This window comes from Panthera pardus, unplaced genomic scaffold (assembly GCF_024362965.1).
Source record: "Panthera pardus isolate Hobbes unplaced genomic scaffold, ASM2436296v1 HiC_scaffold_23, whole genome shotgun sequence".
Lineage (NCBI taxonomy): Eukaryota > Metazoa > Chordata > Mammalia > Carnivora > Felidae > Panthera > Panthera pardus.
In genome coordinates, this window is record NW_026526799.1 from 1980473 (window position 1) to 2006093 (window position 25621).

Genomic DNA, 25621 nt, shown 5'->3' on the forward strand with positions numbered 1-25621 from the left:
GGCTTGCCCGGGAGGAGGAAGGAGGTCGTGCGTGCCAGATTTTCCCGGCCCCCCCCCTTCCATGATGCGGAACCACGTGGGGCGCCAAGAGTTTGGACAGAGCCCGTCCTCCGGAGCGCACAGCTGCAGGGCTGGCGTGCAGGTCGTGAGGGGCTCCGGAAAAAGTGCCGTGTCACCGTGGAAAGGCCGTAACGGCTCAGCCAGCGGCCGGCGGGGCCGTCAGTGGTTTGGACCCGAGGACCCGAGGACCCCGGGCGGGGCGCCCGTCCATCCTGCGAGTTCGCGCCGTTCTCCTTGTCACAAGACCGTTTTCTTGCCACCGAAGTGACACTCGGTCCCTGGAAGAAAAGTCTCGGGCCGCAGCAAACAGCATCTGCAGCAGGGGCACTCTGAGGCTTGGGGCAATACGTGTATAGCATGAATCATCACCCTCCTTTGTATGAAAAGAAAGATGATTTTGCCCTGTAATTTCCGTGCCGTTTCCAGGCCACTACGCTGGACGGCGCTAACCTCACCGCCGAGGTTGTCCACAAAAAGGGCCAGGATTACAGGTTTGCGTGCTACGACCGGGGCCGCCCCTGCCACGGCTACCGCGTGCGGTTCCTCTGCGGGAAGCCTGGTAAGAAGCTTGCCGGGGACCGGGGTGTGGCTGGGTCGGCCGCCTCTGCGCGTGGCGGTGACACGGGGCCACTGCCGAGCTCGCCGTGGGGAGCGCGTCTGTGACACGGGAGCCGGGGGACGGTCCTGGGAGCTGGCAGCAGCCGGCAGAGCCCCGCCCTGCCCGAATGCCTTTCAGGAAGGGGAAGGGCCTGGTCCAAGAAAGCCAGGGCGCGGGGGACAGAGCCGACCTCCCTGCACACACCCCCCCCCCCCCCCCCCGCCCCCCGCAGAGGCGCGAGCTCGCGGCCTCTGGGTGCTGTTATTTTAAACCCGGATCCCAAGGTGCCTGTTAGGAGGGCCTGGAAATGGTCGGCCGGTCCTTGGCCCCGTCCAGAAGGCAGTCGTTAGGGACGAGAGAGTTCTCCCGGGGGGTGGGGCGGAGGGCTTACGGCTACTGTAAATACTAGTTGAAGGGAACTATATTTGTGGTGCAGCTTGAGCAGAGTGGGTGTGGTGAGGGACCACATTTAACTCTAGCGAAGGAGCCGGTGGAAAATTCCCCTGGCAGGGCTAATGAACGGCTCTTTTCTGGTAAGGTTTTGTTGACTTCAAAAACCTGTACCAAGCCTGGGATGGGCTGAGCCTGGCGATTTGGGTTTGGATAGGCAAACCTAGCATTTATTTAGGGAGGGGAAGGGGGGAGGCGGGCGGTCAAAAGTTCGCCAAGGACCGAGGGCCGTTTCTCAGTCCCTCCCGCTTGGGGTTCCAGTGAGACCCAGACTCACCGTCACCATCGACACCAACGTGAACAGCACCATCCTGAACCTGGAGGACGACGTGCGGTCGTGGAAGCCCGGAGACACGCTGGTCGTCGCCAGTACCGATTACTCCATGTACCAGGCAGAAGAGTTCCAGGTGCTTCCCTGCAGAGCCTGTGCCTCCAACCAGGTCAAGGTGGCAGGTAAGACCCTCGCTAGCCCCTCCCCAGGCCGAGCGGACCTATTAGGCTTAAAGTTGTCGGAAAGCAGGGGAAATCTGTATCAGTCAGCCACCGCCATGATAATGCCGCGTAACAAAACAGACCCGAACCTCTGTGGCGAGCGCTTATCTCTTACCCCCGCATCTGCAGCTTGTCGAGGGTTCAGCTTCCCTGGACCGAGCGTGGCTCCAGGGGGCCAGCGGGGTTCAGGTCGGCTCTCACCTGACTGACTGAGAGTCACCCACGACTCTCACTCTTCCCAGGACATTGTCTTCCCGTTGGGGAGGGGACAGACACACAAGGGGACTCAGGGCCTGGGCTCAGGACTGGCCTGTTCTCACAGCCACATTCCACCGGACAAAGCAAGTAACACAGTCAAGCTCAACACGGAAGGGCGGGTCGGCCTGCGTCTCCCGCCAAGGATGAGGGAAGGGGGTGAATACTTGTTAGGCCATGATGCGACCTACCGCAGTTTTAAATCCTTTCCGTCTGTAGCTTCTGGGTCTTCCTTATTCTTCTCCTAAACGTAGATTTAGTGGTGCTGCAATGTATATCATGTGAGGTTCCTGGAGTCTCAGACGGTTGGGGTTAAAGGGACAGTCCAGGTCAATCGTTATTAGTGGAGAGAGTTCCGTATCCATCCACGAGGGTGCTTTGGTCACAAGCAACGGAATCCAACTTGACTGTCACGAGCAAAAAAGGAATTTTCCGGGAGGCCGTTGAGCTTAGACAAGCGAGGGAGGAGCTGGAGAGCCCAGGTGCACACGGACGAGGGGCAGGGGCCGCTTCGGGGGTCTGGGTAGCGGGAGCGAGCGGGAAGCGTCCTCGGGGCATCGCTGTCCGAGAGCGCCGTGCACGGTCCCTGGACACGGTGCTCAGGCCGCCTTCCGGGGAGAGAGCAGACGGGCTGGGGGCTTGTGTGCCGCACCCCCCCTCCCCCGCCCCCCGTGGTGCACCCTCACCGGCCCCCCTCTGGGACTACTGAATGGAGAGCGGCTCCCTCCCTGAAGGAAAGGCCCCCCTGAGCGTTAGGCCCTGGTCTTTGCCGGGCGACTCCTGTGTCCCCAGGGCCAGTACACGTGCACGGGTCCCCTGGGACGTCAGGTGTCCTCCTGGACTGTCGGTGACAGTGGCACTGAGACGGTTTGAGCTGATGTCAACTGCTCAATGTGCGGTGACGTGTGCCTCCGGGGTGGCACTTGTGGTTCTAAGAGGGTGAAAAGCCCGTGACGCCCGTGCCTGCACGGAGGTCGACGGAGGAGCGCCCGGCAGAGACCAGCCCACGTCTGCACCCCTGTGTCGCGCACCCCGAGGCTCGGGGGCAGAGGTCCCGATGGGGGAGCTGTGAGCGCCGAGAGGCTCAGAGAGCCGAGGGCCACGTGGTGTCAGGGCACGCGGGCCTCGCCCGACGGTGCGGCTTGGGCACGGGTGCCGGAGAGCGGCCCCGCTGGGCAGCGTTTGGCCAACAGGCCCGGCTGCTTCCTGAGGCTCCTTAGGGCTGGACAGAGAGTGGGATGGGGCTGCCCTGGGCCCCGAGCACCCAGGGAGGACAGAAGAGGCTGGAGCCCCTGGGGACCCTCCTCACTTCCTCGACGTAGCACGGCCTTGCCTGTATTTCCACCAGGCCCCCACCCCTCCCCCCCTTTCCCAGCCCCCACCCCCTTAAAGTTATTAGGCTCCCGTGAACCCTGCTCTTGGCTCAGGAGCATTGGGCGCTTACCTGAGGACAGCGCCCTCTGGTGGGCAGCGTCAGAAAAGCCCCAGGTAGTTGGGGGCAGGGGGCGTGTCCGTCCGTCTGTCTGTCTTGTGGAGGCTCACGTTTCTCCCGTTCAGCCCCGAGCCCGTTCTCTGCCTCCCCGTCCCCCACTGGCATGAAGCAAAGGCCCACCCGCCCCGTCTTTTCCAAAACCGTGCCCCCAACAGTGACGTCTCAGGGTCCCCCCAGGGCTGGTTGCAGGGAGGGACACAGCCTTCCTGGGCCCTCTGTCCTCGCTGCCCCCAGATTCCAAGAAACAGGCTTCTGTGCACACGAAGGGCTTTCTGACAGGAAACAGATGAGCATCACAGAGTCACGAAACTGTGACTCATCTGCCAACGCTGTTTCAGTCCTGCCGTCCGCCGCGTGGATGCCCACACCTCCTGACACGGCGGCTGGAAACCTGAGACCTTCTCCACCTCCGTTCCCACACCCCGGCTTTTCCTTGCACCCCCTCCCCACCCCGCGCGCGCACCTCTAAACGGTACCGCTGTCCGCTGGCGTCGCCCCCTCTTGTGTCCCGGTGATTGCCCAGCACGCGACGAGAGCCATCTCGTTCACTCCTCGCGGTGACCCCACAAGGTGGCGGCCACCGTCTCTCCGGGACAGAGGAGGACACTCAGGTTCAGGGAAATCGAACGGCCGGCCTCCTGCTTTCCATCGCAGGCACCAGCCACACGAAGCTGTTCACATCTCATTACAATTAAAGTGGAAAATTGTACCGCTCCGTCACCCCAGCCAGATCCCGCCTGTCCAGTAGCCGCGGGCGGCCGGTGGCTGGCCTACTGGATGCGTGCAACGGAGCATGTCCGTCACCTTGGGGGGCTCTAGCGGGCGAGCTGGCGTCTGTGCAGGCGGCCGGAGCCGGGACTCAAACCCCGAGCTCTCTGGCTCCAAAGGCTCCCTGTTCTACTCCCTCCCCCTCCTCGGAGGCCCCCGTCCCCAGGGCCTCCACTCGATGACTGGCCCGTAGGAGGGACCTGGGGACTCCGTGGCTTAGATCTCCTCCAGCCCGAGCCCCTCCCCCAGACGCACCGGGCCCTGCTGGGTCTGAGCCTCAAGTGCACCTGCCTGTCTCTGCCACTGGAAGGGCCTCGATGCCTTTCCTCTCTGGACCCCCGAGTGTCCAGGTGGGAGCCCAGCCTGCAGAGAGAGCTCGGGCTGTGGAGCCAGGGCACCTGCAGAGCCCCCCCCCCCCCCCCCCTCACCTGTGCCCGTGGCCCTCCTGGGTTATTTGGGACAATCTGGCTCAGCCATATCTGCTTTCTCTGGTTGGCCCTCACACATCAGCGGTGGGAGGAGCAAAGGAGGGGTGAGGCTGGGTGGGAGGGTCTGCAGACAGGACGGGGGGGTGGGGGTGGGTGGGAAAGCAGGGCCTGGGAGTGGCCTGTGAACACAGCAGCAGGACAGATAAACTGTGCGGTTCTGTAAAGGCCCTGATGGGTTCCACAAACGTCCTGACGGGTCCTGTAAAGGTCCTGATGGGCTCTGTAAAGGTCCTGACAGGTTCCACAAAGGTCCTGACGGGTCCTGTAAAGGTCCTGATGGGTTCTATAAAGGTCCTGATGGGCTCTGTAAAGGTCCTGATGGGCTCTGTAAAGGTCCTGACGGGTCCTGTAAAGGTCCTGATAGGCTCTGTAAAGGTCCTGACGGGTCCTGTAAAGGTCCTGATGGGCTCTGTAAAGGTCCTGACGGGTCCTGTAAAGGTCCTGATGGGCTCTGTAAAGGTCCTGACAGTTCCTGTAAAGATCCTGATGGGCTCTGTAAAGGTCCTGACAGGTTCCACAAAGGTCCTGACGGGTCCTGTAAAGGTCCTGATGGGCTCTGTAAAGGTCCTGACGGGTCCTGTAAAGGTCCTGGTGGGCTCTGTAAAGGTCCTGATGGGTCCTGTAAAGGTCCTGATGGGCTCTGTAAAGGTCCTGACAGTTCCTGTAAAGGTCCTGATGGGCTCTGTAAAGGTCCTGACAGGTCCTGTAAAGGTCCTGATGGGCTCTGTAAAGGTCCTGACAGGTTCCACAAAGGTCCTGATGGGTCCTATAAAGGTCCTGACAGGTCCTGTAAAGGTCCTGATGGGCTCTGTAAAGGTCCTGACAGGTTCCACAAAGGTCCTGATGGGTCCTGTAAAGGTCCTGACAGGTCCTCCAAAGGTCCTGATGGATTCTTTAAAGGTCCTGACAGGTCCTGTAAAGGGCCCACGGTGCAGAAGGGGCAGCCGAAGTGAAGCGTTCCCGCCCTGTGCCCCCCTGGCCCCCGCTGCAGGTGTTGGGTAGACACAGGCCCTCCGCATCCCTCGAGGCCGTTCCCTCACCCTGCGATCCCCCCCATGGAACAAAGAAAAATGCCCCACCTGGAGGTGAGGCAGTGGCGGGAGCCCCAGACTCCAGTCTTCCCTGAGGATGACGCGGGCCACAGCCACACGTGCCACTTGGGCCACACCAGCCCCTGCCACGTGCCAGGCACTGTGTTGAGCTCACTCCATGGATTAACTCAGTTAACAAGCACGGTTACCTTGGAGACGCGTGCGGTTCGTATCTTCTGGAAGGAGAGCCCGAGGTCCCGGGAGCGAAAGTGCTGTGCTCGGGGACTCACAGCTATCACCTGAGTCCCCATCTGACACGGGCAGCCTGGCTGCATCGCCACCAGCCGTGTTGGAGAGGAGGGCGGATCCCTGGGGAGGCCCTCTGAGGCCCCCACCAGAGCGGACGCCCCTGGTCAGCACACACGGGTTCCGCTGGTCCCCGCCCGTAGTTGAGGGGGACACTGGGCCCCCAGATGCACACGCTGTGAGGGGTGGCTGGGCGTCCGGGGATGTGTGTCTGCAGGGGGAGGCCTGGTGTCCTGGCCCGGCCGGCATGGCGGGAACCCCGGGGAGCGAAGGCGCGTGTGGGGGATGGTGGGAGGGCTGGGCAGAGAAGGAGCCGTCGGGGCGGGATCGGGAAGCACAGAGCCCCCGTGACTGGCTGGCAGGACCCAGCCTGCACGCTCCCTTCGACCTCTCCCGTCACGCGTTCCGCCCCGGGAAGCGAGTGCCACGCCGTGCCTCCCGGGACCCGGCCCGTCGGGCGGGCACTCGTGTGGGCAGGTTCCTGGGCGCCTCTGAGCCGCCTCCAGTGCCCCGGCGGGCCAGCCTTCCTTCTGTCCTCCGGGGACAGGCCGAGGTATGGCCTCGCTTGGTGGAGGGGACCCATGAAGCTTCCGTGGGTGCTGCTGGCGAAGCCGCCCACGGGGGTGGCCGCTGGTAAAGAAAAGAAGGTCCGCGTCCAGCGTGCTCAGAGACACGAGCCAGACAGACCAGGGGCCTTGGCATCAATTCTTGTAGCGGCCGCTGGCCTTCGGGCGTTTAAAGCTGGCGGGCACGTGAGGCCCCTTCCTCGCTGGCCGGGAGCAGCTTCCTGCCCAGCGCCCCCGGCGGGTCACCCAGAACCCCGCGCAAAGCTCTTTGCGCAGGAGACTCTTCCCCGCCACCTGCCCGGAAGGCCCCGCCCCTGGCATGCTTGTGAAGGTCACGGGCCGACCGGCAGGAGACCGGACCAGCCAGGGACGAAGGAGAGGCTTCCAGTCAGCACAGAGCCCGAACGGGGCTCGACCCCACGAACTGTGAGGTCACGACCCGAGCCGAAGTCGATCCATCACAGCCCCAGCCTTTGCGCGCGGGGGTCAGCCGTGTCGTGGGCCGATATGTGTGCCCGTCGCTCGAGCTGGGGCCGCAGGGACGGCGTGTGCCCTGCGGTGCGGGCCGGGAATCCCCACGAGAGGTTGTGCCCCGTAACCGTGTCCCGAATGGAGGAGACACCTGCTGGCCGGGTCCAGCCCTCCCAGTGACGAGCCACGTTTTAGAGGCAGGCCAAGATGTCTTTATGCCACGGAAGAATCTGGGACTGGGTGGGGGCAGATTTGGGGCCGGAAGACAGTTCCAAGGTTCCGGGGTCCTGTAGCTCCGCACCTTCCTGGGGTGCACCTGCCCCACCCCCGGGGGAGCAGGAGGAGGAGGAGGCTGGAGGGGAGTAAGTGAGTCGGACTGGACCAGTGGAGTGGTGCTGGGAGCTGGCACCCTCGCCCAGGGACTCGCGGCGGCATGAGGGGACCGACCTTAGCTACAGGGGCATCCGAGTGGTGCAGAAAGGTCTTTTGATAGTATTTTTTAAGGGTAGGAGGCCTGGATGAGTTTGGAGACAGAACCTAAGGCACCCACACTAGGCAAGAGAAGAAGTTACTGGAATCCAGGCCCCTGAGACTGTGGGAGGGGTGGGGCTGGGGTCGGCATACAGGGGAGAGAGTACTGTCCTTCCTTCCTTCCTTCCTTCGGGCGGCCAGGACACGCCCACATTCCAGGGCTGGGGGCGGAGCCAGAGCCGGGGCTGGTATGACAGCCGCCTCAGGGAGGCTGGGACACGTGGGTCTCCCGGGGAGCACATGGGGAGCTACAACCGACAGACCCCAGGAGGGACCGATGCCGGGAGACAAATGCCATCTCTGCATGGCCTTCGTTCTTCCATAAAATGGGACCGGGTTGGGGGACCACGGGGACCTCCGAGCACACGGGGCGCGGTGATACACGAGCGGCAGCCGTGGGGCCTGAAGCACAGGCCTCTGATCCCCCGCCCCCTCTCCGCCCTAGGGAAGCCCCTGTACCTGCACATCGGGGAGGAGATCGACGGTGTGGACATGCGGGCGGAGGTCGGGCTCCTGAGCCGGAACATCGTGGTGATGGGGGAGATGGAGGACAGGTGTTACCCCTACAGCAAACCACATCTGCAGCTTCTTTGACTTCGATACCTTTGGGGGCCACATCAAGGTAAGGGTCCTCGCGGCCGGGCAGCATTCTCACGATGCCAGCCTGGCCGGGACGGGCCGGGGAGCAGAAGGCAGGACCGGCGGGGGGAGAGACCAGAGCTGTGCTGTCCCAGCCGTCAACACTCGGCCACAAGACAGATGAGGCCCGCCCCCGGTCACACGGCACACCGCGCTCCCTGCCTTCACGGCTTCCGACCCTCAGCCACTGTGCTCGTTCTCTTTCTTCGGTGTCCCCCCCACCCCAAGGGCTCCCGGAAGAACGGGCATTTGACTCACACAGCCCCACTTGCCACAGATCCATGCAAGTTCAGATAAAACAGGAAGTGGGGGGGGAAGTGCAGGGTCTGGCGCGAGCTTGCCCGCGAGCATTCCGGGCAGAGACGGAGATCCCGGCTGCCGAGTCCTCCCCCGGCAATAAGTCGAAACGGCTGTCGGTTCTCGGAGCTCGTGCTGGCCTGGCGTTGAGCCCAAAGAGGACGTTCGTCGGCATCCCTGTGTACGGGGGCCCTTACCCGGCACCTGGGTACCGTGGACGCCCAGAAGCTCCGTGTGTGGCCGCTGTTGTCAGTGACTTAGGGTCACTGACGTAGAGCTTCGCGAAGCTACGATCGCGTGTCATCGGGATAAAGGTTTTTCGGTCGCGTGTCATCGGGATAAGGTTTTTCGGTGACCCCACTGCGCGCCAGAGGGAAGCTTCCAGACCTCCCCACCGGAGCCCCACCGGCTCCAACGTGGCAGCGTCATGCTGTGAAGCCACGTGTTCCCCCAGGGGCTCCCAGCGTCCCCGGGCCCTGCTCGTTCAATGCGAGGTCACGGTAAACCTCCAGAAGCAGGTGCACCTACACCCCTGTCGGGTTCTGGGGAGGAAGGGGGCAGGGGTTGCGGGAACGTCCTCAGCCGAGAACTGTTTCCAGCTCCCTGCCACGTGGCCCAAACCAGACCTCGGAGGCATTGCCAACAGAGCCCTCCAGGGCGGCCCTACCAGAGCCGCGTTGCGGGTGATGCCTGCCTTGGGGACAGTGGTTGGCGAGTCCCGAAGGTCACCCTACTCTAGTGGCAGACGGCTGGGCCCCACTGTTGACGGGAGGCGTTTCTGGAGCGTGCTTTCGCGGACGTGCACGGTGTAGCCAGCCCCTGGGGCACCCCGAGCCCCGCACACGCTCCCGGAGTCACGGGCTGATGGGGACTTGGGCTCAGCGTCCCCTTCCTCTCACCTGGAGACCGTGGGCCAGGCCACAGGCTCCTTCTGCCCCATGGCCCGCCCTACCCCGGATTCCCATCCTCCTGGCGGGGGGAGGGCTCATGCCAGCCTCCCCCCGCCCCCGGTTATCTCGGGGATCCCCGTTCCTCGTGACCCTCAGGGACCTAGGAGTGACCTAGGGGGGACCTAGGTCCTTCCCCCGGGGAAGTTCACTGCCTGGTAACATCCCTGTGTTCCTCGCGGAGCCTCGGCCCCCCGGGGGATGAGAAGGGCCATTCGCAGATCGGATCTTTGATTTGCTTCGTGGCCGAGGCAGGGCTTGGCCCGGCCCTTTGCGTGTGCGGGACGTGGCGGCAGCGAGGAGCCGGGGGCGCCTCCCAGACCGTTCCGACCCTCGGCTCCCCTCTTCCAGTTCGCGCTGGGCTTCAAGGCGGCCCACCTGGAGGGCGTGGAGCTGAAGCACATGGGGCAGCAGCTGGTGGGGCAGTACCCCATTCACTTCCACCTGGCGGGCGACGTGGACGGACGGGGAGGCTACGACCCGCCCACCTACGTCCGGGAGCTCTCCATCCACCACACGTTCTCGCGCTGCGTCACCGTGCACGGCTCCAACGGCCTGCTGGTAAGTACCTCCTTCCCGGGGAAGAGGAGGCTCCGTCACCTCCCCGCCCTCGAGTCCCCTTCCCCCGGGCCGTCGGCACTGGAAGGACGTCCGGATCTGGTCGTTTCCCCTGGGGATTGAACCATCCTTGCCTCACAGTTGAGCATGGTGCCAGTTGAGAGCAGGTCTCCAGCCAAAACGGAAAGAGGGAACGGGGCTGTGCCTTTGCCAAAGGGCGCCGGGCTGCAGGGGGGGGGGCGAGTTGGCAGCGGTCCCGGGGAATCCCGGCCCCTCGGTGCCGCGTTAGAGCGGCGGGCCATCTGGGGACCTTTCCGCGGCACGACGGGTCTGCCAGGGCCGGCAAGGGGGTCATGCCAAGACTCCACGCCGTGGCCTCTGCCCCCCACGCTCGTGGCGGCCGCAACAGACCTTTCCCCTGTGGCACCGGGCGTCCTTCAGCGCGAGCTCCGCCGGGAGGCACGGCTTCGTGAGCAGAGTGTGCATCAGGCTTGTCCCGATTCGCACAGCCAATTTTTACACTAAGTTGTTCTTCTTTAAATGAACTACACTTGGGGGGCGCCTGGGGGGGCTCGGCTCAGTCAAAATCGGACTCTTCATTTTGTCTCAAGTCACATTCTAATGGTTTGTGGGGTCGAGCCCCCAGTCAGGCTCTGTGCTGAGTGTGGAGCCTGCTTGGGATTCTCTCTCTCTCTGCCTCTGCCTCTCTGTGCTTCTCAAAAAAACGAAAGAAAGAAAGAAAGAAAGAAAGGAAGGAAGGAAGGAAGGAAGGAAGGAAGGAAGGAAGGAAGGAAGGAAGAAAGAAAATAAAAGAGAAAAAGGAAGGAAGGGAGGGAGGAAGAGAAGGAAGGAAAGGAAGGAAGGAAGAAAGAGAAGGAAGAAAGAAAAGGAAGGAAGGAAGGAAGGAAAAAAAAGAAAAAAGAAAAAAGAAAAAGGAAGAGAGGAAGAGAAGAAAGGAAGGAAGAAAGAGAAGGAAGAAAGAAAAGAAAGAAAAGAAAAGAAAAGAAAGAAAGAAAGAAAGAAAGAAAGAAAGAAAGAAAGAAAGAAAGAAAGAAAAGATAAAGAACTCAACTTTTATCCTCTAGAAATTCTAAGACCTGGACGTTACAAGCTGGCATTCTGCAAGCTGAATCCAGATTGTGTTTTGTTTGGCTTAAATAGTGTTTAAAGAAACATTGGGATTAGTTTCCATCATTTAAAAATTAAGAGGTTTCACATAGAAATCTGGATTCTTGGCTTCTCTTGAAAAGTGGTCTTGGGGGGCGCCTGCGTGGCTGGGTCGGTTAAGCGTCCGACGTCGGCTCGGGTCGTGGTCTCGCGGTTCGTGGGTTCGAGCCCCGCGTCGGGCTCTGTGCTGATGGCTCAGAGCCTGGAGCCTGCTTCGGATTCTGTGTCTCCCTCCCTCTCTCTCTCTCTCTCTCTGCCCCTCCCCTGCATGCTTTTGTTTCTCTCTCCAAAAATAAAACGTTCAAAAATTTTTAGTTTCAAAAAGCAATTGCATTTGAAAAGAGAAAAAAAAAAAGTGGTCTGGGTAGGCAGGTGGGACCCACACTCCAGCACGGCACAAGGGCCTGGGGCAGGGCCACAGCTGAGCCAGGCCTGCATCCGAGGGCTCCCCTGTGTCCCCCACTCCCTAGCACATCACAGCAAACGCCCCAGGCCGGTGCCACTCGACCCATGGCCCGTTGGCCCCCAAAGCCCCCCGAGTTTGCAGCCCTGCTCGAAGCCCGACGTGATGGACCTCCGCACCGGGCAGGGGAGGGGTGAGGCCGTCCGCGTGCTGCTGGTGAAGCCGCTGCCAGTCTGCTCGGTGCGCTCCTATGTTCTGAGCGGTGCCTGCTGCCTCAGGTGCTCGGATTTGAAAACCCACTGAGAAACGGGGGGACGGCATGGGCCGCGGGGCCCGGTCTGGAAGCCTCGGGTTCTAGGGCTTAGTCCCCAGGGTATGAGCCGTGGCACCCCGTTCCCTCCTCAGCCGGGTGGGGAAGTCGCAGCAAACACAGGCACGGGTGCCACAGGGGACCCCCTGGCCGGGGCTCCCGTGGAAGCTGACCGGGGGCCGGGGCTGATCCTCCCCGGCGGGAGGGGAGGGGTTGTGCTGAACGTGAACTTTTTTCCGGCTCAAGGAAGAGGGAAGGGGGGCGTCTTCTGGCTGAAGCAGAAAGACAGTAGGATTTACAAGGGGAAACCATCAGGGAAGCAGCACGAGGCACCGGACAAGCTCGGGCTCTTGTGAGTCGTGCGGCCTGGGCCAGTCACCGTACCTCTCCGTGCCTCTGTTTCCTCCTCTGGAAAACGGGGAGGCGGGCAGGACCCGTCCCACGCGGTGGTTGTAAGGAGGGAGCCAAGGACGCGGGGCGCGGGGCACACACGCGGCCCCGGAGCAGCGTCTGGTCCGTGCCGTCCGCCCGCGCGGTTTGCCGACCGGACCCCACGCGGCCCGTCGGAGACGGTCCCTCGCGGGTGGTGACTGAGCTCAGAAGCTGTGGGAACCGGGACGGCGCAGAATTAGTTGAGAAGGGGAACGGGCCCGAGTGTGAGGCCCTTTGCTTGATTGGAGCGTTTGTTCTGAAGTCTCGTCCTTAAACTCAGCGTAAATTCACCCCTGCTTCCCGTTCCTGGACAGAAAGGTACTAAGATTCCCAGAGGCCCTGTAACTACAGATCTGGGCTGAGTGGGAGCTGTTCTCAAGCTCGGGGCAGTCACACGCACACCCGTAGCGTGGACATTTCACACATACACACGCACACGCCATGTAGCGTGGACGTGCGGCTGTGCAGGGCCTGACAAACACCTCTCGTGGTTTCTCAGTTAGAAAATAAGAACGAAGGGGGCGCCTGGTGGCTCAGTTAAGCGTCGGACTCTCGGTTTTGGCTCAGGTCACGATCTCACGGCTCATGAGTTCAGGCTCTGTACTGACAGCGCGGGGCCTGCTTGGGACTCTCTCTCTCTCCCTCTCTCTCTCCCTCCCTCTCTGCCCCTCCCCTGCTCGATATCTCTCTCTCTCTCTCTCAAAAAATACATACATAAACACAAACAATTTTTTTAAAAAGACGACAAGAATGAGAGGATGTGGCCATCTTGGTCACGGTAGGCTTCCGAGAGCCCGGAGCCCGGGTCTCGGCCGACACAGGCAGTGGTGGGGGACGCAGGGCCAGCAGCGGTGAGGGGGGCGGAGGCCTCGGCAGGCAGCCGCAGGGCGAGGGGCCCGAGCAGGGATGCAGGCGGGGAGCTGCCCCCGCGGCAGAGAAGGCTTTCTGGAGCCAGAGCCGCGGACAGCCCCTCGGAGGCAGGAGACCCTGCGGTCCTGCCCCGCGGCCGTCCTTCCGTCTGCCCCCCGGGGACGCCGGCCACCAGACTGGGAGGCAGCAGCCGTCAGCCCCCCGGGTGCCATCCGGAGCCACGGACCCGTGTGGCCCTTCCACGGTGAAACCGAATCGCCGTGGCTCAAACCCGGACGAAGCGCAGGCCTCTGACTCCCTGAGCCCTTCCCGTTCCTCCCCCCGAGGCGGGCTGGGGTTTGGGAGCCGCACCGCGTCGTCGGAAGGGGGCCGGACCCTCTCCGTCGGCATTTTATGTTCGCTCGCTTCGTCTTGGCGTGAGCGGTTTACCGTGTGGGCGAGGCCGGTGCTCAGGGGAAAGCCGTCCTGCAAGGTGTCCGCACGCGGGGTACCTGGGGGCCTGCGGGGGGCTCCCACCACGTCCTCGTGTGTGTTTCTGAGCTCCGGGGCAGGACACGGGGGACCCCTCACCTTTCCTTCGTGGAAACAATGAATGTCTTCCAGTAGTTTTGAGGAAGGTAGAAAAGACGCCCATATGGATTCTGTTCGTCCCCCCACCGCCCCCCGACTCCCCTGTTTTTGGGGCGAAGAGTGGGGTGGGGAAGAAAACGTGTCCTTCCCCGCTTCCCCACCTCGTCCCCTGCTCGCAATGTGTCGTCGTTGGTATAAATGCCTCCAGGAGCAGCCGGGACGCCCCCGGCTTGGGTCTGCTGGCCGTGCCCCGTGCCGCCCCCCCCAAGCCCTCCAGCCTTAGGGACACGCCATCCCGTGTCCTTCTGCCGATGGCCGGGGCACCCCTGGACGCCCCTGGCACGAGCCCCCTGCCCTGTGTCCCCACCTCAGCTCTGGGACTCACGGGCGAGCGTGCGTGTCTCCTGGTTTCCCCTCTCCCCGGTTTCTCGAGTTCATAGTCTCAGTCGCTTCTTGAACTTGGCTGCTCCTGAGCCCACGTGAGGAACCCTTGCTTGCTTCCCCCACGAGTTTCCTGGCCGGGGCTTCTGCTGACGGGTCGGGGACGAGGGAGGGCCGCCCCACCCACCGGTCAGCGCAGGAAGCAACCGGAAGCGGGCCACGGCCGCTGTCCTTGCCTCCCGCTCCGGGCCTCGGTCCTTTCCTGGCGAGGCGGACGGAGGGCGACGGGGCTCTGCCTCCTTCCCGGCTTCGTGCGCGTGTCCCGACGCTCCTTACGACACTGCAAAGCAAGTTACCGCCGACACCGGGCCTCTTTTCTCCGGTGGCTCAAAAACACACACGATTAGCGGTGGAAGCCTGGGAATCCCGGTCTTTCTTTTAATATGATCGTATTTGCCGCAAGTTTCTCACTACGACGAGAACTGTGTCACACGTACCCGGGACGGCGGCATCAGCAGGGCCGGTTTCCTCTCGCGTCTCCTTGTCTCCGACGGCCGTTTCTTTCTCTTGCTGTAGGCAGGCGGCTTTACCCGGGGACGCGCCTCCTTGTACCCGTTTTCCCAGCTTCCTTCCCGGCGCCTCCCTCTGCTGTAACGCCAGACGGCAGATTAAATGGTCATTTTTACTGAAGCCGCCCCTGAGGGCTGAGAAATTTTGGTGAAGCCCCACCTAACGATGGTTGAAGACTTTAAAAAGGGCTTTCAGGAATCCCTCTCAGGACTGGCAACCGTCAACAGGGGTGATGTCCAGGAGAAGGAAGGAATGGGTGTAGTTGGTAGAAGAGAATACTGCGGAAGGGGGCGCCCAGGGGGCTCGGTTTGTTGAGCGTCCGACTCCGGCTCAGGTCACGATCTCGCGGTTCGTGAGTTCGAGCCCCGCGTCGGGCTCTGGGCTGACGGCTCAGAGCCTGGAGCCTGTTTCCGATTCTGTGTCTCCCTCTCTCTCCGCCCCTCCCCCCACTCACGCTCTGTCCCTCTCTGTCTCAGAAATACGTAAACGTTATTGGATTAGCGTGCGCAGGGACGTGGCGCCCTCCTGCAAATCTGAACGCGTGTGTTTGCACGTGCGGCTCCAGCCTCCCGATTTTTCTACCTGTCTGCCCGTCTTCTGTCTCCAGTTCTGTGTATGTCACGGTGTAAATATCTAATCCTGGGAAATGCTCTAAGGCAGACTGATCGTAGACCCAGGAGCCAGAAGGCTCCGGGAGGCACCTGTGACACCAGGGGCTCCCGGGCCGGGCGCAGCAAGTCTGTAGCGGAAACTTGTGCCTTCTACTCCCCACCCAGCACCTGCTTCCCCCGTCCCGTGCTGTCACCTGGACCACCCACGCCACCCTCACCGCCCTCCCCCTGCCACCCCGATAAGGAGAAAGAAACGCAACACGGGATGAGGGGGTTTTTTTCTGCCTGGGGTGCAGACAGCCGATTAGCACACAGGTTATAGGATCAGGCAGATGGAGAATCGGGTCTCAGTTCTGTCCCTGAAGGGAAAGTGGCTTTGGGCAACTCTCTGCCTCAGTGTCATTGGGTGAGAGGGAATGATGTTGTCATAAGAAGTGAGATACTGTCTGTAAGATACATGACACCCAAAAAATAGTCCTTGTTCCTCCTTTCGACGGTGGGGCAGGCGGGGGCTTACGATTTTGGAAGAGCCTCGGGTGGGAGGCAGGGGGCCTGTGTCCAAGCGGGGCTCCAGCCCGAGGTTCATGAGCCCCTGGGAGCCGCCGCCCCCCCCCCCCGCCCCTTCCCTGGGCATCTTGCCCTCCTTGCCAACTTGAGGCCCGGAACTTGCTCTGAGATGCCTCCCAGCTCCTTGCCTCTTCCTCCCGTCCTTGTCTTTCCAGGCTATTTATAACACGCTTTCAGAGCTCACTGGGAGGAGAGGAAGCGGTCCCACTGGATGACTTTGGTGTTTACAAAATGCTCATTGAGGGACCGAATGGGATTCAAGACCACGCCCTTGCCGGTGGCCAGAGTTTAGGGAAGGATGCTTGAGGGAACAGAGCTCGCCTGGAACAGGGCGGATCCTCCCCTTTGGGGTGAATGGACACAATTAGAAAACCGGGGTTCCAGCCCTGACCTTGAGCACGTGGGTCTTGTGACCTTGGGCAAATCACTTGACTTCCCAGAGCCTCACTTTCCCTACCTCTAAAAACACAACAAAGCGAAGAACCCAAAACAGTGATCATAGAATCGTGCCAGGTTTCAGCAAGACTAAAAGGACACAAAGGGTCCCCGTTCCGGAAGCTTCTAGAGCATGTTTGCCTAAAAATGGGAATGGGCAGGCTTTGTCAATGACTTGGGAGGGAGTTGGGGTATTTAGCCTCGATCTGTGCATCCCAGTCAGGCCAGTTTTGTCACACACACACACACACACACACACCAGTGCAATATTGGCAATGAGCCTGGAGACATTTAAAAAATTTTTTGTTAATGTTTATTTATTTTTGAGAGACAGAGACAGAGTGTGAGCAGGGGAGAGGCAGAGAGAGAGGGAGACACAGAATCCGAAGCAGGCTCCGGGCTCCGCGCTGTCAGCACAGAGCCCGACGCGGGGCTCGAACCCACAGACTGAGAGATTGTGACCCGAGCCGAAGTCGGAGGCTCAACCGACCGGGCCACCCAGGCGCCCCTGTTGTCACTCTGAGGAGGTGCTGTCGGCATCGGGGGCGGAGGCCAGGGTTGCCGCTAAACATCCGACCAAGTACGGGCCGGCCCCTCGAACTGTGCCCGGTACTGCGGGGGGAGCTGTGTCTGGACGGTGTGTGGATGTTCCGGGCCGGGGCCTGGCGGTAGGTACTTAACAGGTGTGAGTGGAACGGTCCTAGGGAGGCAGGAGCGTCCTCATCGGGTGACGCCACTGGGCGGTCAGGCCCCAGGGTGGGGGTGAGGCCGGCAGGTCTCGGTTAAGAAGAACGAGGTGCTTCTCGCCGTCCTGGGGGTCCCACCGTGGACAGGCTGCCTCGTGAGGTGGTGAGCGTCCCGTCTCTGGGGCATTCGAGGGGGAGCACAGAGCCCGTCTGCCAGAGATGCTTGTGAGCGACTGGCGCCGGGCAGGGAGCTGGGGCTCAGGCCCACCTGAGGATCTCTTGGTTCCGAGGCTGATATGTTAGCGGGGTTCAGGCCCAGAAGGGGCCTCCGAGATGGCAGAGCTGGAATGGCTCATCTGCGGCGGGCAAGGGGGCCGGGGGCCGGGGGCCTGTGTGACAGATGCCCTGGGACCATCCCGGCTCTCTCGGGGCCTGAGAACGGCCTTCCCGCTCCTCCTCCCCCCTGCGCCCCTCGCCCCCCGCTGACTCCGGGATTCCAAGATGGGTTCTGACGAGCTGGGGTTTGCACGCTTTTCTGGTTCTTGGCCCTCGAGTCTGCAGATGTCGCGGGCTATGCCTCCTGGGCTGTGAGGCTGGCTCGGGCCCCCGGGTGAGGGCACGGCCTGGCCTGGCTCTCGGGCTGCCTCCCGGGGATGCTCCCCCTACCTTCCTGTGCCGGACCTCGCCTGCTGTCCTTGTGGGCCGCCGCGTTCTCGCCAGGGCGGGTTCACGTGACCTGTCCCTGCCTCCTCCTGGACGCACTTCTGACACCCTGTCCCCTCCCGCCCCGCGGAGCCTCGGCCGCAGCACCTCCAGCGGGAAGGGGCTTCGAAGTCGCCGTTCGTCCCTCCCCCTCCCCACGCCTCCCCTGCTCCCAGCGGGACCGGCCGTACGGCTGGCGGCGTCTCACGTGTGCCTGATGAGCAGCTGGACGCTGGGCGACGTGTCCCCTCCTGTCTTGGCCCCTGCAGGTCAAGGACGTGGTGGGCTATAACTCCCTGGGCCACTGCTTCTTCACGGAGGACGGGCCGGAGGAACGCAACACCTTTGACCACTGTCTGGGCCTCCTGGTCAAGTCTGGAACCCTCCTCCCCTCCGACCGGGACAGCAAGATGTGCAGGATGATCACGGAAGACTCGTACCCGGGCTACGTCCCCAAGCCCCGGCAGGACTGCAAGTGAGTGGCTTTGTCTCCAGGCCACACGCACCCCCCCCTCCCGCCCCGCCCCAGGGGGCCTCTGACCTCTGCACCCTGGGGCTTCTGGGAAGCTTGCACCTGCCAGCCCTTCACCACCTGGTGTCTTCAGCCTCGCGGCCAGAGGGCGCAGGGGGTGCAGAGGGCGCAGGGGTCAGCAGGTGCAGAGGGCAGGGCGTGCTGTACCTCCCCAGCTCGCCTCACGTCCATCAGAGAACCTCTGTTCTTATCCTCCGGCTTCTGCCGACGTCACACGGCGCTCCCGTGAGAGGGCGTGTGGCCGTGGGCACCGGCAGACGGGGGTTCCCGTGTGACCCGCCTGCCGGTGCGGGGTCTCTCCCAGGCACTCGTGACCTCTGATCTGCCTCCGCCCCACGGGGCCATGGCCCCCTGGAAATTCTGAGCACGTGAGGCGCTTAGATGTACCGCACTCGAACGAGAAAACCGAGTCTCATCGTAAATTAAGGATTCCTCGAGTGTCTGACGAGGGGCGCAGGAGCTGGCTGCCCGTCACGTGACCCCGCGCAATCTCTGTCCCCCCCCCCCCCCCCCCCTGCAGCGCAGTGTCCACCTTCTGGATGGCCAACCCCAACAACAACCTCATCAACTGTGCGGCCGCGGGCTCCGAGGTGAGCGCAAGGGGTCCCGGGCCGGGCAGAAGGGAAGGTGGGGGGGCTGAGAGGCGGCGGCGGCCGGGGATGAGCCCGGAGTGTGGGTTCGGGGCCCCAGCTCGGGCTCCGCTGGGGCAGAGACGTAAAAACCAGACTGGCGGCGGACGGACTTGCTTTTGACGGATGGCTCCGTCGCTGCGTCATATTGGCGATCAAAGCCCTTTATCGAAATGACTCCTCGTGGGATCCAATGGGTGCAGCCTGGGCGGTGCCTGGCACACCAGCGCTCCAAGCCGAAGTAGTTTAATTCTCGCGTCAGCCCTCCGAGGCCGGCGCCACTACCCTCCATGTGGCGGGTGGGGAAACCGAGGCAGGGAGCGCTGCCGTGCCCAGGGGCGTGCGTGGGACCCAAACACGGCACTCCGTCTACACGGCCATTCCTCCCTGCGGCTCGCCGTCCGGGGGACCCCGAGCGGGCCAGGTGCCGTCTCTGGGCCTCGGCTTCCCCAGCTGCCAGATGAGAGGGGCCAAGCACATCACGGGACGTTCCCCACAGGGACTCTGCAATCCAGCCGCTTGGAGGCCACGGCCGATCGAGCGGGACCCTGTGAAGGGTCGGCACAGCCCGGGTGGGCCCCACGAAACGCATCTGCCAGAGTTTGGACCGTCTCCCGGACATGTGTCTGGGGGAGGGCGGCGGGGGGCCCGTGGGGGGCTGGCGCCAGCCCGCGGCCCCGACCAGGGGTGTGCTGGGCTGATTTCGGCGGCTCTCCCCCCCGGTGCCCTCCTCCCACAGGAAACCGGATTCTGGTTCATTTTTCACCACGTTCCGACGGGCCCGTCGGTGGGAACGTACTCGCCAGGTTACTCCGAGCACATCCCGCTGGGAAGGTTCCACAATAACCGAGCACACTCCAACTACCGCGTAAGTCCTTCCAGACCGCGCGCCCCCCGGCCTCCCGCCGGTCCCCCCTCCTCCGGCCCGCACATCGCCAGGGCCGGACGGCCGCCGGGCTCCGGCCGGGCACCAGCCGCCTTCCTGACGCGGGTCTGGAAGGAAACAAAGCGGCCTTCTTAGCGACAATGTCCCGTGGCCACTCCTGCCACACGACGCGGCCCCCGGTCAGAGCCGGGAAGAGAGGCGGGATGCGCCTTCCTGCAGGCTGACGGCGGGGGGACACCCGAGCGCAGGCCCGCCGTCCCCCTGGAGGCCGGGCGCGATGCCGGCTGTGACAGGCTGGCCCGGCCTGGGCGCCGGACGCAGTCAGGACGCGCTTCTGAAGGAACGGAGACGTGTCACGGGCCCCTCTCCTCCGTCCCCTTGGCTTTTGCTCCAGGAAGCGGGCTGGTCCTTCCGCACAGAGCCCGGGGGGTGCGGGGGGCGGGGGGGAAACCAGACGCTGCCGAGTGAGGCGCAAGGAAGGGGCCGGGGCCCCGAGGGTGTGGAGGACGCCCACCCAGGACGGCACGGAGACCAGAGCCGTGGGACGCAGAGCTGGGGAGCCAGGCTGGGACCGGGGAGCCGCCCTGGGGACACAGGTGGTGCTGGGGGCGCTGGCACGGTGCGTGGACAGAGCCCCGTGTCCGGATCTTCTGTCCAGTCCCTGATAGTGCAGATGAGGAAACTGAGGCCCCTGGGGGGGGGGGCGGGGAACGGACACGGTAGGGTTTAAAAAAGGTCAACCGGGGAGAAGACTGTGAGAAGAGAAACCTTCTCACACTCGGCTTGTGGTTATACCGGCGGTGGGGCCAGAGAGGGGCCTGTAGGGGTGCGGGGGGCACGGGCAGAGGGCACACCCCAGGGAGCTGAGAAGGAAGTTGCCGGTCATCGGTGTCCCCCTGACAGAGCAGGCGTTTCTGAGGCCGTCGTGGGCCACGCAGGAGCGGCCAGGGGTGCCGTGTGGGCAGCCGAGAGGACACAGCGCGTGTGGGCCGTTTGTCAGGACCTCGTCCTCCAGAAGCCGTCCCCTGAGCTGGGCGGTGGGCCTGGTGAGGTCAGAGCAGGGAGGTCTGTGAGGGACAGTGGTTTCCTACAAGGAAGTAGGCAAGGACTCAGGGGCACAGGAGGAGGGCGGGCCTTGGGGAAGGTGGCAGGGTGAGGTACCCGCCCCCAGTGACCCCTGACTTTGTGCCCAGCAGGCGAGGGTCCCTGGGCACAGTGCCCTGTCCAGTGAGCCCTGACCCTGTGCCCAGTGAGCGAGGGTCCTGGTATGGGGCGTCCACCGGGGCCAGCACCGAGCCTCCCGCCATATTCTCTGAAATCAGTGTTCGTAGCCCGGCTTGTGGAGGCCACAGCTGAGGCTTGCAGGGTGAAGGTCATGGCCCATGAGCGAGCAGCGGGGATCCAGCCCCTCGTGTTCTACTCACGCCACAACTGCCTCACTGTCAGTCCCTTGAAGAATGTTCTAGCCAGAGTGGCCTCAGCTACTCAAGAAGGGAACCTGGGAACCTGCCTTCGGGCCTTCCCTGGAGGCCGAGAGTCCAGTGGGAGGAACCGAGACCCCTGCCCCAGGGGAGGGGTCTCAAGTGCAGTGTTTCCTTTAAATCACCAGACACACTTCCCGTAGCCCCTGACGTTGGGCCTGGGCTTGTAACCGCCCAAAGCAAGGTGACTTCTGGTCACGGACTTAGCTCCGTGGCCCTGGACAAGACACTTAGCCCCCAGACCTCTTGGTTCCTTCGTGAACACCTCAGATTCGCCCTGAGCAGAGCAGAAGCGTGGGCTCCTCCCCTCCCTCACTGCAGACCCCTTGCCTCCACTAATGCGTCCTGAGAGCAGAGCCGGCGTTACTGGAACGTTTAAGAGTGTGCGTGGTGTGACGAGGTGCCTGCCACCTGCCGTGGCCGTGGACGCGTCCCTGACCGTCTCCTCCCCCGCAGGCGGGCATGATCATTGACAACGGGGTCAAAACTACGGAGGCCTCTGCCAAGGACAAGCGGCCCTTCCTGTCCATCATCTCTGCCAGGTAGATGACCCGTGGGGACGCACACCCTCCCTGCTGACCTCTTGACCCAGCCCCGTCCTCTCCACTCATTCGTTCGTTCGTTCGTTCATCCGCTCACTCACTCATCAGTGTCTGGTGAGCACTTTCTACGTCCTGGACCGTGAGCTAGCTGCTGGGGGTCCGATGCTGAAAGCCCGAGCGGGGCAAAGACTGAATTAGGGTTTATGCTATAGCAGCCGAAGGGAAACAGAAATCTCTAGAGGTTCCCGGATCCCTCAGCAAAGCCAGTACCTGCACGGTCGGTAGGACTGGGTTGGGCCGAGGTCTAAAGGGACGTGCGGGTTGTGCCCACAAAGCAATCCAGAACAATCCAGAGCTCAGCCGAAGGCCAGCGGCTGCTTTCCACGGGTGCCATCGACACCTCGAGGGTATTAGAAACACCAGCGCCCTTTAGAGACCGAGGCGTCGGTCTACGTCGGAAGTAGGTGGCACTAGGGTCCGTGATAACGCCGACGGGTGGCTTTTGCTGGTCCGGACACACTGAGCAGCTGGGCTCCGTGCCCCGTTTTGTAGCCAACGAGCTGGATTCCGGAAGAGGCTTTAGGTCAAGGGCCCCCCAGGTTACCAGGCCGCTGGGCAGCTCACTCTCCTTCCAGGGGCCATACCGCACACCGGGGTGGGGCCCGGCCAGTTCTCGCTGTGCCTTGACCCCGCCCCCCGGGCGGGGTGGGGTGGGGGCTCCTCGGTGCCCACGGACGAGAGCAGTGGCCTGTCTGTAGCCTGCGTGGGGCTGGGGCCCTGGAGGAAGGACTCCTTGCTTCTGTGTGTGCGGAGAGAAGCTCTCGGCCCAGAGGGGGGTCGGCTGAGGCGTCCCCCCGACACGGCCACCTGTGCCCTCCCCGTGGCGTGCTCCAGGTACAGCCCTCATCAGGATGCCGACCCGCTGAAGCCCCGGGAGCCGGCCATCATCAAACACTTCACCGCCTACAAGAACCAGGACCACGGGGCCTGGCTGCGCGGCGGGGACGTGTGGCTGGACAGCTGCCGGTGAGGACCGGGCACGGGGTCCTGACACGAGGACGGGGTGGGGGGTGCCTCCCCCGCATGGGGGAGGGGAGAGCGGGGCAGGGAGGAAACAGGCACACGGACGTCGGCCTTCTGGTCAGTCCCCGGCCAGGCAGAGGCAGCGACCCGCCCCCACCCCCGAGACCCCTGAAAACAGCACATGCCGGGTACTGGGGGTCGTACCTGCCACGGGGTGAGGCTCTCTCGGGCCACGGAGCCAGTCGTCGGAAGGAGGGAAGGAAGAGAAGGCCAGCATGTCCCGGGCACCTGCTGCGTGCAGCATCCTCATTTGCCTTCCTTCCTCACTGTGCTTCTCAAAGATGCAAATTATCTCCATTTTTAGAGATGGTCAACTGAGGCTGAGCTCAGTGACTTTCCCGGGAGGTCACACAACTAGGAAACAGTTGGACCGGGGCTTGAAATTTCAACTCCTGGGACGCCAAAGCAGGGCCACAGCGCAATTGTGACACCGGGTCCCGCCCTTCCCGGGCCCCCCGGGGCCCCGGGGCCGGCACCTGCCTGCCTCCCCGGGAGACGTGGCACCAGCCGTCCGTCTGTCCTTCCCGCTGTGGCTGAAATGGGAGTGGGCGTGGCTAAGGGGAGTGCAACCCGCCCGCACGTACCCCGCCGTCACCCGGGGCCGGCCCCGAGAGTGGCGAGGTCCTTCACGTCCCCCTGATCCAACCTCCCACGAGCCCTGGAGTCAGCAGCGTGGGGGCAATGCTGGAGGCCACTGTCCGCGAGCGGACGTCGAGCAGGAGGCGAGCTTGCCGCGCAGGGTGGGAGAGCCCGCAGCCCCTTCCCCACACGGTATCCACATGTGACGTCAGGGACAGGGAAGCGTCCCGCCCTCGGCCACGTCCCTGGCCGTGGCGCGAGGGCAGGCTCTGACCGTCCGCTCTCGTCCCCAGGTTCGCTGATAATGGCATCGGCCTGACCCTGGCCAGGTAAGAGCAGCTGTCCTCGTGCCGAGCCCTGTGCGGGAAGCCGGCTGCGGACGGCTCATTCCAGACGCCTCCTCCCCACAGCGGCGGGACCTTCCCGTATGATGATGGCTCCAAGCAGGAGATCAAGAACAGCCTGTTCGTCGGCGAGAGTGGCAACGTGGGGACGGAGATGATGGACAACAGGATCTGGGGCCCCGGCGGCCTGGACCACAGCGGGAGGACCCTCCCTATAGGCCAGTAGGTTTGCAGCCGCGGAGGCTTCCTCGTCCTGCGTGCCTTAAGCCGAGTGGCAGCCACAGACGGAATGATGCTCGTGGGAGATCTCCGCCTGTCGACTGTGAACCCCCCTGTCAGTTACCAGTCAGAGGAGTCACTGAAACAAGGGAGGTTGGCTGGCGGTGGGCTGAGGTCTAGAGCGGGAGAGAGAAATCAAGCGTTCAGTGTCGAATGGCAGTCGGCAGGGGGACCTGATGGTCCAGATGCACGGGGTGGTTCTAGGGCTACGGTGTCTGGGGTCCGCGGCCGGGGGTTCCTCTGATAGCACCCTACTCGGAGCATCGCACCCACTTCTGGGGTCGGGGGAGAGAGAGATGGGCCAAAGCACGCTTGGAGGACGATACCCAGGAAGGTGACAGAGCCCAGCGCTGTGCCACATGCAGACTGGGAACTCCGGTCAGGAGTTCAGGGGTCAGACGAGGGGGACCAGCACGGGAGGCGACGTCACACGTGGTCGGGGCTTCCAGACGCTTACAAGACGGAACTCATTCCCCATGGGCCCCACGGTTAGAAGGAGTTTAGTGCGGGAAGAACTGACGGCCAGGCCTGTTCATCAGCAGAACCGTAGGGCTGTCCTGAGGGGTCCCGGGCTCTCTGTTGCAGAAGGTGTTTCAGGCAAAGCGGGGGGAGGCTGGCCAGGCGGCTGGAGGAGGGGGGACTGGGAGAGCTGACCAGCTCACAGAGCAGAGGGGCTCGGTCAGTTCCCGAGGGAGCCTCAGCTGTGTCGGTGTGAGGACGTCTGTCCCCTGTCTGAGACGTCTGTCCCCCGTCTGATGGTGATTCTGCTCAGACGTGAACCCAAACCCGACGGCCAGGCTCTGAGCCGGGCAGACACACGGGGGTCTGCTCCCCGAGGGCCGAGAGCCCTCCTGCCCCCAGAGCTTCCCCCCAGCCTTTCTCCGGGGAAATATAATCCCTGCCTCTGTGGGCAGGACACGGGCCCGGAGCTCCCACCCCAGTGGACGTGCGCCTTTGCAAAGATTCTGCGGACAGAACCACGGCCTCCTTTGGCGCAAGTGGTCTGGGAGCCCTGGTCTCTGGTCGCAGCGATAGACCAGCCCCTTTGGATGGTGTTTATGAGTAACTCTGGATCTGCGTACTTGGGCCTTTTTTTGCTGAGAGTTACCAGGCCTCCGGGGCCGGAATGTTCTGATGACTTTCAGGGCTGAGTTTGTTTATGGAGGCCCGACAGTTCTGCTGAACCAGGCAAGTCCCTCACGCGGCGATTGTGAGCAGGGACCGTGTCCTCCTGGTCACAAGGGATTCGTCCGCAATGGTCCTGGGTTGGGCTTAGATGAAAAGCAAGCATACGCTTTGCATACACAGCCAGTAAGAGTGGCTGGTTCCCAAGATGGCTTAACTTGAACAGTGCCCGGAGGCACCCCCTGAGAACGAGGATTCAAGGCGCCAACGCGAATCGACTGCTTTTAAAGATGCGGAAACGCGGGAAGTCCTTGGTGTCGACTGAAGGCACACACCAAGGCTGGTGTGATCCGGGCTTTCCCGGGGGACCTGCATGTGGGGAGGGGAGCCCCAGGTAGAGGACGGGGGGCTGCGGTGTATCCTCCCAGGGGCAGACCCTTCTCTATGCTTCTTTCCCTCTTTCTGCCCTCCCTCCTTCATGCCAGCTG

General features: G+C 63.1%; 1 protein-coding gene across 1 annotated transcript in view; it reads left to right on the forward strand.

Moving 5' to 3' along the window:
• The window catches only part of CEMIP (cell migration inducing hyaluronidase 1), a 128522-nt gene that overhangs the window by 90121 nt on the left and 12780 nt on the right, over positions 1-25621 (forward strand). The window contains 12 exon segments of the mRNA XM_053888611.1: positions 487-619; positions 1370-1561; positions 7954-8075; positions 8077-8130; positions 9743-9952; positions 17923-18128; positions 18706-18775; positions 19554-19682; positions 21638-21723; positions 22618-22749; positions 23679-23714; positions 23796-23951. Coding sequence (XP_053744586.1) covers positions 487-619; positions 1370-1561; positions 7954-8075; positions 8077-8130; positions 9743-9952; positions 17923-18128; positions 18706-18775; positions 19554-19682; positions 21638-21723; positions 22618-22749; positions 23679-23714; positions 23796-23951 — 1526 coding nt within the window.